At 66.1% G+C, this 15,265-nt stretch overlaps 1 protein-coding gene across 4 annotated transcripts in view; it reads right to left on the bottom strand.

The window, feature by feature from the left end:
* The window catches only part of KIF1A (kinesin family member 1A), an 89,240-nt gene that overhangs the window by 18,558 nt on the left and 55,417 nt on the right, over nucleotides 1–15,265 (bottom strand). For all 4 annotated transcript variants that reach the window (XM_060151649.1, XM_060151650.1, XM_060151651.1 and 1 more), the window contains 11 exons: nucleotides 12,809–12,927; nucleotides 10,517–10,602; nucleotides 9,680–9,818; nucleotides 9,322–9,490; nucleotides 9,099–9,189; nucleotides 7,642–7,760; nucleotides 6,626–6,681; nucleotides 5,066–5,174; nucleotides 4,749–4,815; nucleotides 4,569–4,653; nucleotides 1,870–1,975 (listed from right to left, as the gene is read on the bottom strand). In XM_060151649.1, coding sequence (XP_060007632.1) covers nucleotides 1,870–1,975; nucleotides 4,569–4,653; nucleotides 4,749–4,815; nucleotides 5,066–5,174; nucleotides 6,626–6,681; nucleotides 7,642–7,760; nucleotides 9,099–9,189; nucleotides 9,322–9,490; nucleotides 9,680–9,818; nucleotides 10,517–10,602; nucleotides 12,809–12,927 — 1,146 coding nt within the window. The remainder of the gene's footprint in view (nucleotides 1–1,869; nucleotides 1,976–4,568; nucleotides 4,654–4,748; nucleotides 4,816–5,065; nucleotides 5,175–6,625; nucleotides 6,682–7,641; nucleotides 7,761–9,098; nucleotides 9,190–9,321; nucleotides 9,491–9,679; nucleotides 9,819–10,516; nucleotides 10,603–12,808; nucleotides 12,928–15,265) is intronic.

The following is a 15,265-nucleotide window of genomic DNA, read 5'->3' as shown; positions in this document are numbered from 1 at the left end:
CCCAGAGCTGGCCGGCCTCACTGCCCACAGCCCCCAGGGAACAGGACAGAGCCCGTCAGCGATGGGTCCTCTGGCCTCCAGGAACAGGGAGAACCTCTTTAGCCAAAGCCCCACTGACCCGAGGTCCAGCCAGGAGCAGCTGTCCCCTCCACTGCCTGGGGACTGAGCCCAGGACGAGGTCCCCCTGTGCCCTGCAGCAGCCGTGCTGGCCGGAGGACGGGAACCCAGAAACGCAGTCTCCCTCCTCAGGGCAGGGAGACCATGTAGGGCGGGAGGCCCAGAGGCACCCCCGCCCCCTTCTCTCCCCCCCCCCACCCTTTCTTGCCCCAAGAATCTAGGAATTGCCGAGGCAAAGGAAGGGTCAGAGGTCAGGGGAATGCTGAGGTCATTCTCCAGGTCCAAAGCGGCACTCAGCATGGCAGATAGAGCCCTCCCGGGCCCCACCTCCCCCGGGGTCCCCACCCCTGACGGCCCGGGCACAGCGGCCCGTGTCCCTGCAGGCAGCCCGTGCGGGTGGGCGCCGGGCCCTCTCTGCCATGTCCCCAGGGTGTGTTCTCATGGCGACAGGCCCCCCCTGCCCCCGCACTGTGCCTCACTGGCCCCTGCCCCGAGGTAAGCCCCGCCTGCCTGTCATGGTGTCCCCCGCCCCTGTGAGAACACCCCCCCAGCATTCTTCACCCAATCCCTCCCCGCTCTGGACATGAGTGCAGGGTGAGTTTCTTCTGGAAGGTTCTGGGGCAGGGCTGGAACCAGAGCCACACCTGCCCCTGTTGGGGTCTCTGCCCCCACCCCCCAAGCTGCCCACACCAAGGCATGGTTCCCTACAGCCACTCTCCAGGGAGTCAGTAAAGAAACTGAGCTCCGTCTGGTCCCAGGACCCTTTATCCTTATGGATCCAGTTCTCCCTGCACGTGCGGGGTGCCCGCACTCCGCTCTGAGCACACCCAGCCCTCAAGACATCTTTCCTGCAAACACAGCCGCGAAGCCCGCGGAGACGCCCATGGCTCGAGCGCAGGGTCAGCTCTCGGCTTCCTCCTCCTGGGCCTGGTCGAGCCCTCGGGACTCGGGAGCGCCCTCCCCGTGTCCCCGAAGCCCCAGAAAGCAGCACCTCAGACACAGCCAAGCCTTCCGACCTTCCCCCCGGGAGGGCGGCTCTCAGTCATGAGCTGCCTGCCCCGGCCGGGCCCCCACAGGCCTCCGCCTCACATCCCCGCCCGGCCTGGCAAACCCCGACAGGCCTGCTTTGTCAGGGGCTGCCGGGGGGCCACATCCACCCACCCTGATGCGGTCAAGCTCAGACTGCCCAGGTTGCAGAGATCTCGGCCATCACCTGGGAGCTTGGAAAGGAACAGCCCAGTGACGAGGAGCGTGGGCCAAGCTGTGCCGCTGGGCAGACCTCCACCCCGGGACGCCAGACTGCCGACCCAGCTCGACCCTGAACTCCAGGACCCTCGGCCCCAGCACCCCTGCCAGAGGGTACAGACTTGCCCGCAGTGGTGTGGTTGGGAAATCCAACCTGTTTGTTCGCCCCATGCTTCCCACTGCCCCATCCCGCCCACCCACCCACGACACTCCCGAGGACAGGACCCAGCTCATCCGCCGGCAACTCCCACGCGGCCCCTCTGTCGGGTGACTGAGTGAGCCAGAGACAGGACGGTGCGCAGACAATCCTGCCGGGGGAAGTCGCGGCCACAGGCACCCCTCCCTGCACCCCTTCCCGGAGGGCTCAGAAAGGAGGGCTTGGAAAGCTTTGGGCCCTTTGTGGCCGGGGGGGCCAAGTGGATGAGCTGAGAACGCACCCTGGGTTCTGACGCGGACCCTCCTCCAGGGAGTCGGGAGCAGCCCTGCCGCCGCCCCCAGGGGACTCACCGGTCGTCCTGGGCCGGGTAGATGTATCCAGACGAGAGGATGTTGAGGGACAAGATGTTGGGGTCGATCAAGGACTCGTCGGTTTCCGGGGTGTTTCGGATGCGACCTACAGGAAAGGGGACAGGCCGCGTGTCACTGCCCAGGAGGGCAGGTGGGGGGCTGGGTCCCTGCTCTCCGCCTCTGCCTGGGCCGGAGCCTCCACCTGTGAGGCCACATCACGTGGCTCCCCACGTGGCCACAAGAGCACCTGACAAAAGGCAACACCGGGGGCGTGGGGGACAGGGAGGCCCACACGGGGTCTGCACCTGCACGTGGTGCCGCCTGTCAGTGGGCGTCCTGCCATCTTTCCCTGCGGCCTAAGTTCTGAGTTTCTCAGTCTTTCAGCCATCGATAACTCTCGCAGTATCTCCCCCACCCCAACTGATAGACTCCAGTCCCTCAGCCTAGAACTCACAGGCCCTCCTACCTGCTGGAAAAGGAAATCTTAGCAAGATGAGAAGGAGAAAATGTTCCCTTTTCTCTTTACACTTAAAAAAAGGAAAAAAGAAAGAAAAGAAACACTATCTGCATCAAAAATCTCTCCCTGTAAGAAGCATCTCCAACAGCGCCCTCCAAGGCGCCCGCACTTGGGTGGCGGGTGGGAGTGACTGTAAACGGCACCAGAACCACTGAGTCAGAACTCCCTCCTGGTGGTTTCAGTAATAATTTCGTGCCTTGTAGAGATCCTTAAATTCACTGCTCTGCTTCCTCGAGGAATAAACAAATACTGACTTTTCTTTGTTAAGCCAGAAAGGAATCCCTGGCCTCTCCCCTCCTCCCCGCCCCCCATGCAGAGTTGAAATAAGACCCAGCACCAGGACAGAATTCTGAGCCCACACGCTGGGGCGCCACTTCCTGGAAGCCTCTCGCAACATTTGAGCTCTGGGAGAAGGCAGGTGTGGGCCTCCAGGCACGTGTCCCCGAAGGGTGTGTCCCCCATGGCTGGAGGCTAAGGCAGGGGAGGGCCACACGGCCCCTGCTGGGGCAGCTCAGCTGCAGGAAGAGACCTGGCCCGTGTTCCAGCCTCACCCCTCCTCACCCCCGGGCGTGGGCTTCAGCGGAGGCTCTTCGGAGGGACTCTGTCGGCTCAGAGTCTGCCCAGGGCTCCACCTGCAAAACTGATGCCCTCGGAGCCCCGGTCAGGCCGAGACGCCCACTCAGGTCTGCGAGGTTGATGCAGCCCAGAGCGGCAAAGCCCAACCCCCTTAGCCCAAGAGTGGGGGCCTTGGTGTTCCTGCCAGCATCTCCCCGAATCCCCTTCAATAGCACCCTTATCCCCTCACCACACACATAGGCGAACACCCCTGTCTGCATTTTCAAATGGGATGTGGCCCGGAGAGCAGAGAGAAAGGTGGGATCCCGGGACCAGGGCCTGGCTCCCCAAGGCCAGCGAGGGTGCAGCCTCTGTGCAGACACAGTCCTAGGGATGAGGGTGATGGGGTGGGGCGTCAGGGAGAGGTTCCACCAGGACCAGAGCCGGGTCAGTAGGTGGTGTAGACCCTTCCCTCTGGGCAGAACAGGCTCGGGGTGACGGCGGCATCATTTCCCACCCACGTGCAGTACGTCCGCGAGCGAGCTGGGTGTCTGCTTCATCTTTCTCTTTAAATTGATGCAGAGTTTTTAGACTCACCCTAAACAACATCTGAAATGGGGGTGTGTGTGCTTGTTCTGCTGTTTTTCTGATTTGTGTGAAAATAGATACGAAACGTCTAAAATAAAAGCGTTTGTCCTGGGGGCCCCAGAACCTCCCTGCCCACAATCCTGCACTTCGGGTGCAGGACGATGGGTCCCTTGTCACAGTCCTGTTACTACACCCTCAGAACCCCCCCTACAAGCCCCAGGGACACTGCCCTGGAGCTGTTGCCCACCGGCCACAGCAATGCCCCAGGGTGGGCCCCCCACGGGGCCTCAGCTCCAGGCCAGGGTGGCGTGGGCAGCTTCATGCTGATGACACGCTGGAATGGACCGTGGTCCCTATCCTTGAACGGAAACTGGGAAGACAAATTCTTTACAAAGAATCAGCAAAGGAAATGTTTCCAGTAGATGAAAGAGTTCAGGACATGAAGTTACAGAAGGAAAGCGTCTAAGCTCCTGGGTGATCTCTGTAAGTTGAACTGTGTCCCCCCAAAAAGACGTGTTGCAGCCCTGACCCCCAGAACCTTATTTGGAAATAGGACCTTGGCAGACGTGCTCAGTCGAGATGCTATCACGCTGGAGTCAGGTGGGCCGTCATCTAAGTATCTAGGCCCTGTGAAGACGGAGGGCGGGGTGATGTGTCTACAAGCCGAGGATTCCCTACCAACCACCAGAAGCTGGAAGAGGCGAGAAAGGATTCTCCCCTGAGGTTTCGAGGCAGCGTGGCCCCTGCTGACACCTGTGTCACAGCACTTGCGCCTCCAGAACGGGGACAGGATACCTTTCCGTGGTTTTAAGCCACCAGTTTTTGGTACTTCGTTACGGCAGCCCTAGCAAGTTAGTACAGCGAATAAATAGAAGTCTGGACTCGTCACCTGAGGCCAAGCCCTTCTCTTCAGGTGAGGGGCTGAGGCACACGGCAACAGGGGCAGAGCCGCGGTTAGAACCCAGGCGTCCGGCCAGGGCCCGGGGTGAGGGGTGGTCTGTGCTCTTCCCCCGAGCCCCCCTCCCCCCGCACCACTCACCCACGACCAGCTCTCGCACTTCCTTCCAGTGAATGTGGCTGCCTGTCTCATGCAGCAAGGTCACAGTTATCCGTCTCTGGATGCCCTGCGAGATACCAGGAGAGAAGACACAGTCAGATGGCCTGGGGTCCCTGGGGGGGGGGGCGCTGGAGGCCGGCGGGAGCAGCAAGCGCTTCGCACCTGGTGAAGCAGGAAGGTCCCCATGCACGGCATCCCGCCACGGTGGTCCACCACTGCAGGGATGTAACTGGGAGAGAGACGTGAGAGCTGAGGGCCGCGCCCCTCCTCCCTGCCCCCCACCCACAGCACACACACCCGGCCCCCAGGAGCAGAAGGGGTGAACACAGGAAAACAGATCAAAGGTGGGGCGGCCCGGTCCAGGGAGACCAGATGCCACCACGTGCCACCTGGCCCAGCCCCCGGACCCCTCCCTGCCCCACAACCCCAGAGGACCCCAGCCCATCCCCAGCGTGGGCTGCACCAGCCTTGGGACTTACTCGCCATTGGCCTCCAGCTCGCAGATCTCGAAGTAGACCAGCAGGTCGTACTTGCAGTGGCAGGGCCCGGGGCAGGGCCGCGTCAGCGTGCTGAGCTTGGTGGCGGGCACTGGGGGCGACAGGGGAGAAGCACACACTGGTGGGAAACTGAGAAGCCACGTGCCGAGGGTGCGCTCGGACGGGAGGCCAGGGAGGGGACGCCTCAGGAGCAGTGAGGTCGTTGCCCTCCAAGATAAAGCACCAGCGGACCCCTCCCCAGGGCCCAGGGTACGCCCCGCTCTGGGTACCGATGGGCCTGGGGACGGACGTGACCGTGGGCCTCTCTGTGCCCCGCGGGAGGAGCGCTCAGCCACGCGCACCTGGCACGGGCTCTGCAGAGGGCGGCACTTGAGCCGCACAGAAGCAGCAGGACGGAGGAGCCCCGCCTGCTCGGAGGCCACACAACCCGCCCAGGACCCTCTGCTACACCACCCTCACCCTCAGCCGCCGCACCAGCCCGAGCACCTGCCTCCAGCTCAAGGGGCCCCGGCCCTCGGCTCCCACTGCCCTCCACAGCCCCTTGCCCATCAAGTCCCACCTGAGCCCCACCGCTCCACCACAAATGTGCATCTGGGTGTCCCCATGGAGGCTGCAGGGAAGGCTGAACAGCCCAGGAAACACAAGGGGCCAACCTAAGACCCACAGAGAGGCCAAGAATAATGTCCACAAGTGGTCTGCAGGCCTGGAGGGGCTGGCGTGCGTCCCCCTGCGGCGCCCTCAGTCCGAAGGCCACCATCTTACGGGGACTCGGGGGCGGGTACGCAAGGGTCACCGCGGACGCGGCCCAGGAAGCAGCAGACGCACCTCCTGCACGGCCCCTCTCGGGCACCCATGCCGGGGACAATGCCCCCTGACCTCCAGGCGGGTTCCTGGACGGTGAGGGCCTCAGCTGCACCGCCCGCCCCCGTGCTGACGCTCCAGCCTTCTAGACACTGTGTCCCTGGACTTCAGCTCTTGTCATGAGGGCAGGAAAAAACCCTATAACCCCTTTTAACTAAAACCCAACCGATCTCAAGAGCTCTTGCTCCGCCCACCTGCTCCCGGGGAGGGGCTCTGGGCGCCAGGCAAGGGTGCGGACCGTCCAGGGACCCCACTGGCCTGGCCACCACCAGCCTCAGCCTCCTGTGGACCAGCTTCCGGGTCTGCCTTCCACCCCAAACCTCGTCCATCTTGCGAGGTTCAGCTCAGATGTCCCTGCCCCGCTGAAGCCCCTGCCCCCCACTGTCGGCTCCGGGCAGCCTCACGGGGCTCTGGGCAGGCACCCTCGACCATTGCCCTGCTGCCCTGTGCGTGCCGAGGGGTAAAGGACGTCCCTGTACCTTCACCCTGTGCCCCCCGCTCCGGTGTGAGCCCCTTACTCCATGGGGACTCCATGGGGACCCCATGAGGCCAGCAGGGGCAGGGTGGCCCCAGGAGGCCGGAAGAGCACCGACCCGTCACCAGGACTGCGCTCGGCCTTGGAGGGGCCGTCTACACAGGCACCCACTCGCCCAGACGTGCACCCAGCAGGGCCCCGCCTACCTGGCTTGGACAGAGGCATGACCCGTGGGAAATGGCGGCGCGAGGGCCTCAGGGGGCTGTGGGGACAGAAGCACCCGTGTGAGGTGACCAGAGGCTGGTGTCTGCAGGCCCCCAAGGTGGAGCGGGCAGCCGAGGGCAGGGGCTGGCCGGGGAGGCTAGCAGGCTGCCGGCGCCAAGCCCGGGTCTCCCTCCTTCCCTCCCTCCCTCCCTCCCTCCCACAGGGCCCGGGGAAGGCCCGGTCTCAGGCCCTCCACCAGCTCAGAGCGAGAGGGGGGCCCCTCAGGACCCTAGAGCCCACCTGCGAGGCCCCGCGAGGCCCCGAGAACCGGGGCAAGGGCCAGGGGCTCCCGGGACAGGCCCCCTTGGCACTCCCAGGGACCGACAAGGCTCCTGGGGCCGGGTGCCCCGAAACCAGCTCCTCCCTGGGCCCTCTCTTTCCTCGACACCCCAGACGCTTTGCTCTGGGCCCCTCGTGTCAGCTGAGGGGAGACGGAGGTGGCAACAGGGGGTCCCACTGCCCCTGACGCCCGTCGGCTGTTCCTCCCACGCTCTGAGTGGGGTGGCCCAGAGGGCACTCGCCCCCCATCGAGTGAGCCCCCGGCAGGTTGCAGCAACGAGGGAGCAGACGAAGGGCCCCGTTCAGTCTGCGGAGCTGAGGACTCAGGAACCCTTCGGCGGAGTTCTCGGGGGGCCACAGAAGCCGTCTCCCCGTGGGCCACCCCGGCCTCCTCCAGCCCAGCACCCGGCTCCCCTCGGCCCCAGTACGCGGTCCATGCCCAGCCTAGGCTGAGGTTCTGACAGCGACAGTCTTTAAGAAACCCCTCCTCGGTCCTCAGGGGTCATCTCTGACCCGCTCTGGGTCCTGCCGACCCGGGAAACCAGCCGCCGTAGGCGGGAGATAGGCGGTGGGAGGCGCACAGCTCTGCGGCCGCCACACCAGGCTTGTCCGGGGCACGGGCCGACCCTGCTGGCCAGGGGGTGGAGAGGCCCTGACCCCCCGGCCCGGGGCCGCTGACCTGAGCACGTCCTTGCAGAGGGGCGGGAACGGGTGCTGCTGGTAATGACCGAAGACCTCGAACACGATGGGCTGGCTCTTGATGTACTCGATGAAGGACCTGGTCACCTCCACTGCGATCTGGAGGGAGGTGTGGTCGAGGGGGGAAGGAGAGGCACAGAGGCGAGCGCTCAGCCCCCACAAAGGACTCGGCACTCCAGGCCCACATTGGAGACCCCCAGCCGGGCTGACCTGTGCCCACGAGGGGGGCAGTGCTCCTTGCCTAGGTCTGTCCAGCCCACCTCTCCTACTGTCACACTCCCAGTGGACAGGCCACCGGGCAGCGGCCCTAGGGCTCGCTCCCCGGGACAGATGGGGCTGGGGGCCCTTAGGCTCAGCTGCTCCTTCAGAGCACAGAGCTGGAGGAGGGGCCTCTGTGATCTGGTCTGACCCTCCTCGGGCCCTCGCCCACTCACCAAGAGTTGTGGGTTGAATTGTGTCCCCCTGATTCATAGGCTGAAGTCCTAACCACCCCCCGCACGTATGTTTAGAGACAGGGTCTTCACAGAGGTGATCAAGTTAGAATGGAGCCCCAACCCAACATGACTGGTGTCCTTGTAAGAAGGGGACATTGGGGCACAGGCACGGACGGAGAGATGCCGTGAGGACACAGGGAGAAGACGGCCATCTACGAGCCAAGGACGGACCCTCCATCACAGCCTCAGAGGGACAGCCCTGCCCACCTGGGTCTCGGGCTTCCAGCCTCCAGGGCCGAGAGCTGCTAAGTCTTTGCTGTTGAAGCCCCAGGGCGTGGGGCTCTGCTGGAGCAGCCAGGAAAGGAGTCCACCAAGCACACCTTCAGCCCTGGCCCATTTCCCTGCCTTAGAAACCACGGGAGCCCCTCTTCCCGAGGGTCAGGACAGGCCATAGCTCGCAAGGCCCTTCTGAGCAAGGCCCCTGTGCCTGCCTAGGCTACACACCCACAGCCGGGCGGCCAGGGTCAAACTCGCATTCCCTGGCCGGGCCCCTGAGGCCTCGCCACCCGACAGTTTCCGTCATGGCCCCATTTTCCTGCCTCACAGCAGCAAGTCCCTGCTCTCCTGACAGCCTGGCTTGGAGACACTCCCTGGCCCGGAGCTCTCCTGGCCTCTCGGGCGTGTGCCCGGGCACCCTGCAGCTCTCCGCGTGCCCTGCCCTGGCCTCAGCCCCAGCGCCGGGCCAGGGTGGCCTCGCCGGGCACCCCAGACACTGCACGTCCGCATCTGCCCAAGGCTCGCTGCAGGGAGCCCTCGGGGGCTCTGATCTGCCCCCACCCCCAGTCTTAAACCCACCAAGGCCCCCAGTGCCCAGGACAGGGCTGGTGCTCAGAGGAGGGAGAAGCCATGTCGGAGAGAATGAATGAAGCTTGGGGAGGCTGCACGAGGCCCCGGGCCCAGGAGGGGCCGGCCATGGGGGGGAGAAGGGGCTCTAGGGACGTACGTTCTGGACGTGGTAGAAGCCGAGTGGGGGCCCCCTCCCCGTGTTCTTCAGGGGCTCCGTAGAGAAGGCCTCGTCATGGCGATGGATGAAGCTGTGAATGGGGAGGAGACGTTCAGCCGGTGTGGGGCCTGGACACGGGGACCCACAGCCTCCCGGGGGTCACCAGGCGCCCCCCGCACCTTGCCGAGACCCACCCGCACAGCCCGGCCCCGACGAGACTCACTTGAACTGGCAGAAGATGTCGGCGTACTCGGCGGAGATGCTGGACGCCTGTAGGACGGTCACGCGGAAGGTGAAGGTGCTGCCCAGGCCGAGGTGGTCCAGGGCGGCGTCCAGGGGCCCGTCCAGGGCAGTTTTCTCGGGGCTGTCCAGGAGGCCCTCCGGGGTCACTGCTGCTGGGAGCCAAGGGCAGAGGGGCATGGCGGGACCCGAAGGGGCTAGAGCCCGGGCTCGAGGGCTGGGCCTCACCATCTGTGCCGGCTAAGAGGCGGGGAGGGGGTGCAGGGGTCGAGGAGGAGCTCCAGGCCCTCGCGGGGTTGGGCCGTATCCCAGAGCCTGTCCCAGCAGCCGCGGGGACCCACCTGAGCAGGTGTTGTTGTTGACCTCATCGGCCGAGGGCCCCGTGTCAGCACCCTGGCCCTGGCCCTCCACGATCCGCAGCTCCTCCTGGGAGGTCCCCGAGCGGGACATCCCCACCACGGGGCAGGACTCGGACTGGAACTGTGTGGGCAGGGGACACAGTCAGACAGAGCCGGCCTGGGTGCGGCCACTAGAGCGGCGTCGAGGACCCCGGGAGCCTCGTTCCAGGACTACCCTGCCGTGGGCAGGCACCCACCTCCCCAGGCCTGTCTCTCATGCTGTCACGGCCTATATTAGCCTACCAAGTGGGAAAGGAAGGTGGGAAACGGTCTCTGGCCTTAAGTTCTGTCCCCTCTCCCCAGCCGGTACCCCTCCCGCAGCTCCTCCCCACTGTGGGCAGGACGCAGTGAGACTCTCCCATTGGCTTTCAGGGCCCTGGCCAGGTCCCCCCACAGCCTCTGCTGCCTCGTCCGTGCCCCCGCACTCTCTGCCTGATGCCCTCTGCCCCTCCTGTGCGTCCCCAGCACTGACGACCCCTCTGATAGGGACCGCTGGGGGGCTCTGGGCCCAAGGCCTCAGAAGCACTGAGGTTCAGGGTGGGGCGGTGGGTGGCTGGGTGGTGTCAGGTTAGGAAGGGGCCTAGAGGAGAGAGGAGGAGCTGCCCGCCCCGGGGGGGCACCGAGCGGGACCCCCTCCTCCGCCCTCTCGCCTGAGAGCACAGATGGGAGCCCTGGGAGGGAGACACCGTCTGCCCTTCCTCCGAGTGAGGCCCGGAGTGCCGAGGACAGGCCGGAGGCCCGTCCAGTGGCGCCCATGGCTGCACCACCCCTGCACGCTACCTTCTCAAAATGCTGGTCGTCAAAGGAGATTTTGGCGGTTCCCGACTGGCGGACGCCGGAGCCGTAATCAGGGGCCTCTTCGTCGGCTGAAACGGGAACGGAGCAGGTGGTCAGGGCCCAGCTGGCCCCCCGGTGGGAGTGGCAGAGCTGCCCGGTGCGGGGAGGGCACGGGAACCAGGACGGGCTTTGACCCACTTTGGGGGGAACCCCGACACCGTCAACTGGCTCTGGAAGAATGAGGGCGCCGTCCTGGGCACACTGACCCCCAGCCTGTGCTAGCCCGGGGCCCAGAGGCAGCCACGTCCTCAGCACAGCCTGCTCTGACGGGCCCGCGAACTCCACATTTTCAGAACAAAATCTTCAACCCCTGCCCCTCTCCCCCCCAGCCCCGCCCGCCTGCCCCCACCTGCCCTGGCCCAGACTCAGATGCTCCAGCAGAACCCAGGGGTCCTCCGGACCCTACCTCCCCCTCAGCAGGGCCTGCCCCACCAGGTCCTCCTGGCTTCCTCTGGGAATCGCACCTGTCCCTCTGCCGCCACCGTCACCCATCTGGACACTCAGTGCCCCACACGCTCTCACACCCCGTCCTTCACAGCGTTTGGGGTTCCCCGCTGTGCTTGGGACAAAACCCTAACCCTCCTCCTGCTGCCTAAAGGACCCCAGATCTGACTTCCCACAGACTCCCTGGCCCCCAAGTCCAGCCACTCTGGCTAGATGCCACCCCAGCAGACTTCACAGACCCCAGGGGGCTCCAACCCTCTGTTCCGCGGCCTTGTCGGGGTGTTGACACCACCATGCTCTCCACCCTGGCTGCCCGAGGGGCCGTGGCTCTGTCCCACCATCACCCAGGGCCGGCCCAGGGCCTGTGCACAGCCGGGCTCCGTGCTGGGAGGCTGGATCAGTCGAGCCCTGCCATGGTCGAGGGCGGGGGCAGGTGTGGCTTCTGAGACCGTGAAACAACACCCTGTGGCTTTGTAACGTTCCCTCTCCTCCACCACAGCCACTAGACAGGGGACGCCAGGTGTGGCCCGAGCACAGACCGTCGGCAGCCGGCTCAGGGGGACCCACTCACCAGCGCTGAGCGGGTCAGGAAGGGCCCAGGGAGAGCCCAGGGAGGACAGGCCCCCGGGGGCTGCAGGGGCAGCGTGCCCCGGGGCATGAGGTGGCGCTAGGTGCTCCCAGCATCCCTGCCACCTAGAGCCACCCTCCCCCTGAGCCCAGGCTCCCCCGTCTCAGCTGGGTCCCCAGGGGCCTCGGCACCATGGTGACATGACTGGGAGGTGCGGAAAGAGCACCTGGAATGACGGGGTAGTGAGAATTTGGCGAGGGGGCACCAGACATCCAGAGTGGGGTCGCGTGAGCTGTCCAGTGGGAGCACAGGCCACCGGGTTGCTCACACTCTGAGCCTCCCTGTCTCAGCCTGGAGACACTCCGCGGCCACACACTCTGTCCTGCCCCATTCTGGCCCCAAGGTGCCTGGGCTGCTGAGACGTGTAGAGGAAAGAGAGTCCCGTGGAGGCCCCGGGGGCCCGAGGGCAGAGAAGGGAGGAACGGCCGTTAGGGTGCGAGCACCAGGCCCTCTGGCCGAGCGCGCCCACGTCTGTGTTCTCCAGTGACCTCTGCGCACTCCTGCCTCTAGGAAGCTTCAAAGCGGACGCCATTCTCAAGGCAGCAAACCCAGGCTCAAAGGCCTGTGTGGCTGCCCAGGCCAGGAGGGGGTGCTGGGAAGGTGACTAGGCAGGGCGAGGGTGTCTGCCTCTGCAGTGAGAGGGGCTGTATCGCCAGGTCCACGGTGGAGGGGGTGTTCATGGCCTCTGAGGACACAGGCCAGCACATGAGAGGTCAAGGGGTCCAAAGGGGGCAATGCTGGGGAGTCAGGAAAGGCTTGGGGGCTGCAGTGGGCGGGGCCGGAGCTAAGGGCGGCAAGTCTGTGCGCCTGCCCTGGGGCAGAGATGGCGGTGGAGGGGGTGTGGCGGGGGGCACCTCTGCGCCAGGCTGGCTCCGTGGGTCCACCTGGGGCTGCCTGGTGGCAGGCCCGAGCCGGAGTGGGCTCAGACAGCCCTGGGCTCGGCCTGCACAGCCCCGGAGGCCCCAGCCGACCAGGAAGAGTCCAGGAAGCTAGAGCCAGGAGCCGGGCAGCAGGGGCTTCTCCCACAGGGAGAAACAGAGGAGGCCGGGGGCCTGGGTGGGGCTGGATGCACGCGGACCACCATGCGAGGCCCACAGAGGTCTCCCCACCCAGGGGCCCCATCGGTGAAGGGACAGAGCCAGCCTGGGCCGCCCCGCACGCACCTGAGATGGCCTGGACGGCCACGCGGAGAAAGCCCTTCACCTCGCCCTTCTCGCTGACGATGGCCACACGGTGCACCAGGGGCACGGGGTACAGCAGGTTGCTCAGGTACACGAAGGCCCTGGGGGAGGTAGGGGCCACGGTCAGGACCAGCCCGCTGTGCGCTGTGACAGGCGGCAGCGGCTGCACGGCCCGGGCTCACGACACAACACTGCAAAGCAGAGCGAAGCGGGCAGCCAGGGCGGCAAGCAGCAGGGCGGGCGGGCAGGCGGGGCACTGCGCTGGGCGGGGTGGGGAGGGATCCTCGGCCGCAGAGGAGACGGGAGGAGGCGCAGGGACGGGGGGCACGGGCGCCGGCGGGAGCAGAGGCTGTGGTGAGGGGGTGGGCCGGGGCGAAGCCCGCGGCCTGAGCAGAGAACAGCCGAGGAGGGAGGTTTCAGCCTGCTTCAAGGAGGAGGACCTGGGACCCGCCTCGCTGACCTACGGCCCTCACGCTGCTGCTGATGTCCCCCCCCGCCCCTGTCTCCCCACCCATTTCCCAGTGGCCCCTGACGCTTGCTCACGGACCCCACGACGGAATACGCCTCACGATTCCCTCTGAGCCCCTCCAGGAACACGGCGGGTGGGAGCTCCGTGATGTCAGTAAAGCCAGGGCACCCCCCCTCACCGGGGCCCAGGGGTCTGGCTGAGCCCTGAGGGACACCCCAGAAACCGTGGCACTGCCTGGCATGGCCCCACCAGCTCCCAGGGTGCCCAGAGCCACCCTCTCCTGTGCAGCTCAGGCGGGACAGAGGCCACGTCACCCCGGCGGTGCCCCTCTCCCCGAGCCGGCCAACGAGTGGGAGTCACACGGGCAGCCAGGAGGCCAGGGGGGGTCCCTGGAAGAGCCTGTGCTGCCCCGCCGGGTGGGCGGGCTGCTGTGAGCACAGCTCCTCACCATTCGGGGCACCCTCCTTTCAGGGGTCACCCTTGCCTCCCACCCTGCCCTGCCCTCCCCTCCGGCCCAGAGGAGCAGACCTCGGCAGCCCTGAGCTCGCTGGGCTGGGGGTCCGGGGTGGTGGTCCCGGGGGAGGGGCACGGCTTGGGCAGGATTTGGACAGAAGAGGGTGGGAGGCGCTGGGGAGGAAGTGCAGAAGGAGGAGTGAGGGAGGCCCAGGGCCTCGGCCAGGGATGGGGGAAGGTGGGAACAGAGGTGAGAGCAGCAGGGAGGACAGTGGAGGGGAGGTGGGAGTCTGCTGGCCAGGTGGGCGCTGGCGCCTGGTGCATGGCCAGTGGGGGGGGGCCGGAGCTGGGAGGACAGGAGGAGAGGCGTGTCATCCCAGGCACCCTGCCCCTCGCCCAGGCTGAGCCACTGATGTCGCCCCACACTGAGAGCTCCAGGGTCCCCACTCTGGACCCCCTGTGGTGAGAGGCAAGAGGAGGGGCTCTTCCCCAGGGGCCCTGATTCCAGGCCCTGGTGTCCCCTCTCAGGTGGGCTCCGTGTCTTCCCGCCACCCTCCCCCCGCAGGAGGTCGGAAACCTGAGCACCGTCCTGGCTTTTATCTCAGACCCATCAGTTCTACCTCAAAACTCTCTGAAATCCGCCACCCAGCCCATCACCCCTGGCCTCCCACCCACTTCCTTCACGGCCTCCACAGCCGCCAGAGGGGACTTGAGGCGCGAGCAGACCCGCACCCGCCGTGGCCCCCAAGCTCTTTGCATCCAAGAGGCACCTGAGCCCCTGCGGCAGCCCCACCCGCCCGCTCAGACCCGCTGTGGCCCCCGGCGCCCATCTCCCTGCTCCTGCCACTGCCCCCAGCGGCTCCATCTCCGCGTCCAGGCCGCCTTCTGCGCGGCTTTCCCTGTCTGTCTGAATTCACTCGTGGCCCATCTCTGTTGACTGCTTTTCGCTTTCTGGGCACCCACAGGCCAAGGCAGGCCCCCGTCAGGGGAGGGTGTGCTGCCACCTGGGCCACCCTCCTGGGGCTAGAAGAAGCCCCTCTTCCCCAGCACAGTGCCCCTTCCTCCCACGAACTCTTCGGGGGCACGGTGTAGACAGATGGTGGGGGCGCATCTGCCCATCGCGGGGTTGGTGGGGGCCTGGGGCTCCATTGCCCCGACCACCCACTAAGGTGAGCCCTGGCCCTGGTCCCAAGAGAACATTGAGGCCACAGCAGCAGAGGGCACCAGCGGGCAGGGGACGGCCGGGGTGGGCTGCTGGCCTCATCCAGCACCCACCTCGGGACGGGACGGTGGTGGCCTTCCCTCGCCGGACACCCGGGCTCCTGGCCAAGGGCCTTTGATTGACATTGGGAGTGGGAGGGGGGCTACTATGAAACAAGCAAAGTCATGAGGTCCAGAAGGGGAAACGGAGGGGGCCCAGGACTCAGGCTGTGGGAGGAGGTGCAGACCTTGCTCTGCCCCTGCACCTGGAGGCCTGTCCCCTGAGTTGGGGCACCGCCCAGCCACCCCACCCTGCC

Source organism: Lagenorhynchus albirostris, chromosome 6 (assembly GCF_949774975.1).
Source record: "Lagenorhynchus albirostris chromosome 6, mLagAlb1.1, whole genome shotgun sequence".
Classification (NCBI taxonomy): Eukaryota; Metazoa; Chordata; class Mammalia; order Artiodactyla; family Delphinidae; genus Lagenorhynchus; species Lagenorhynchus albirostris.
Note: the sequence above shows the minus strand (reverse complement) of the source record. Positions and strands in the feature narration are given on the sequence as shown.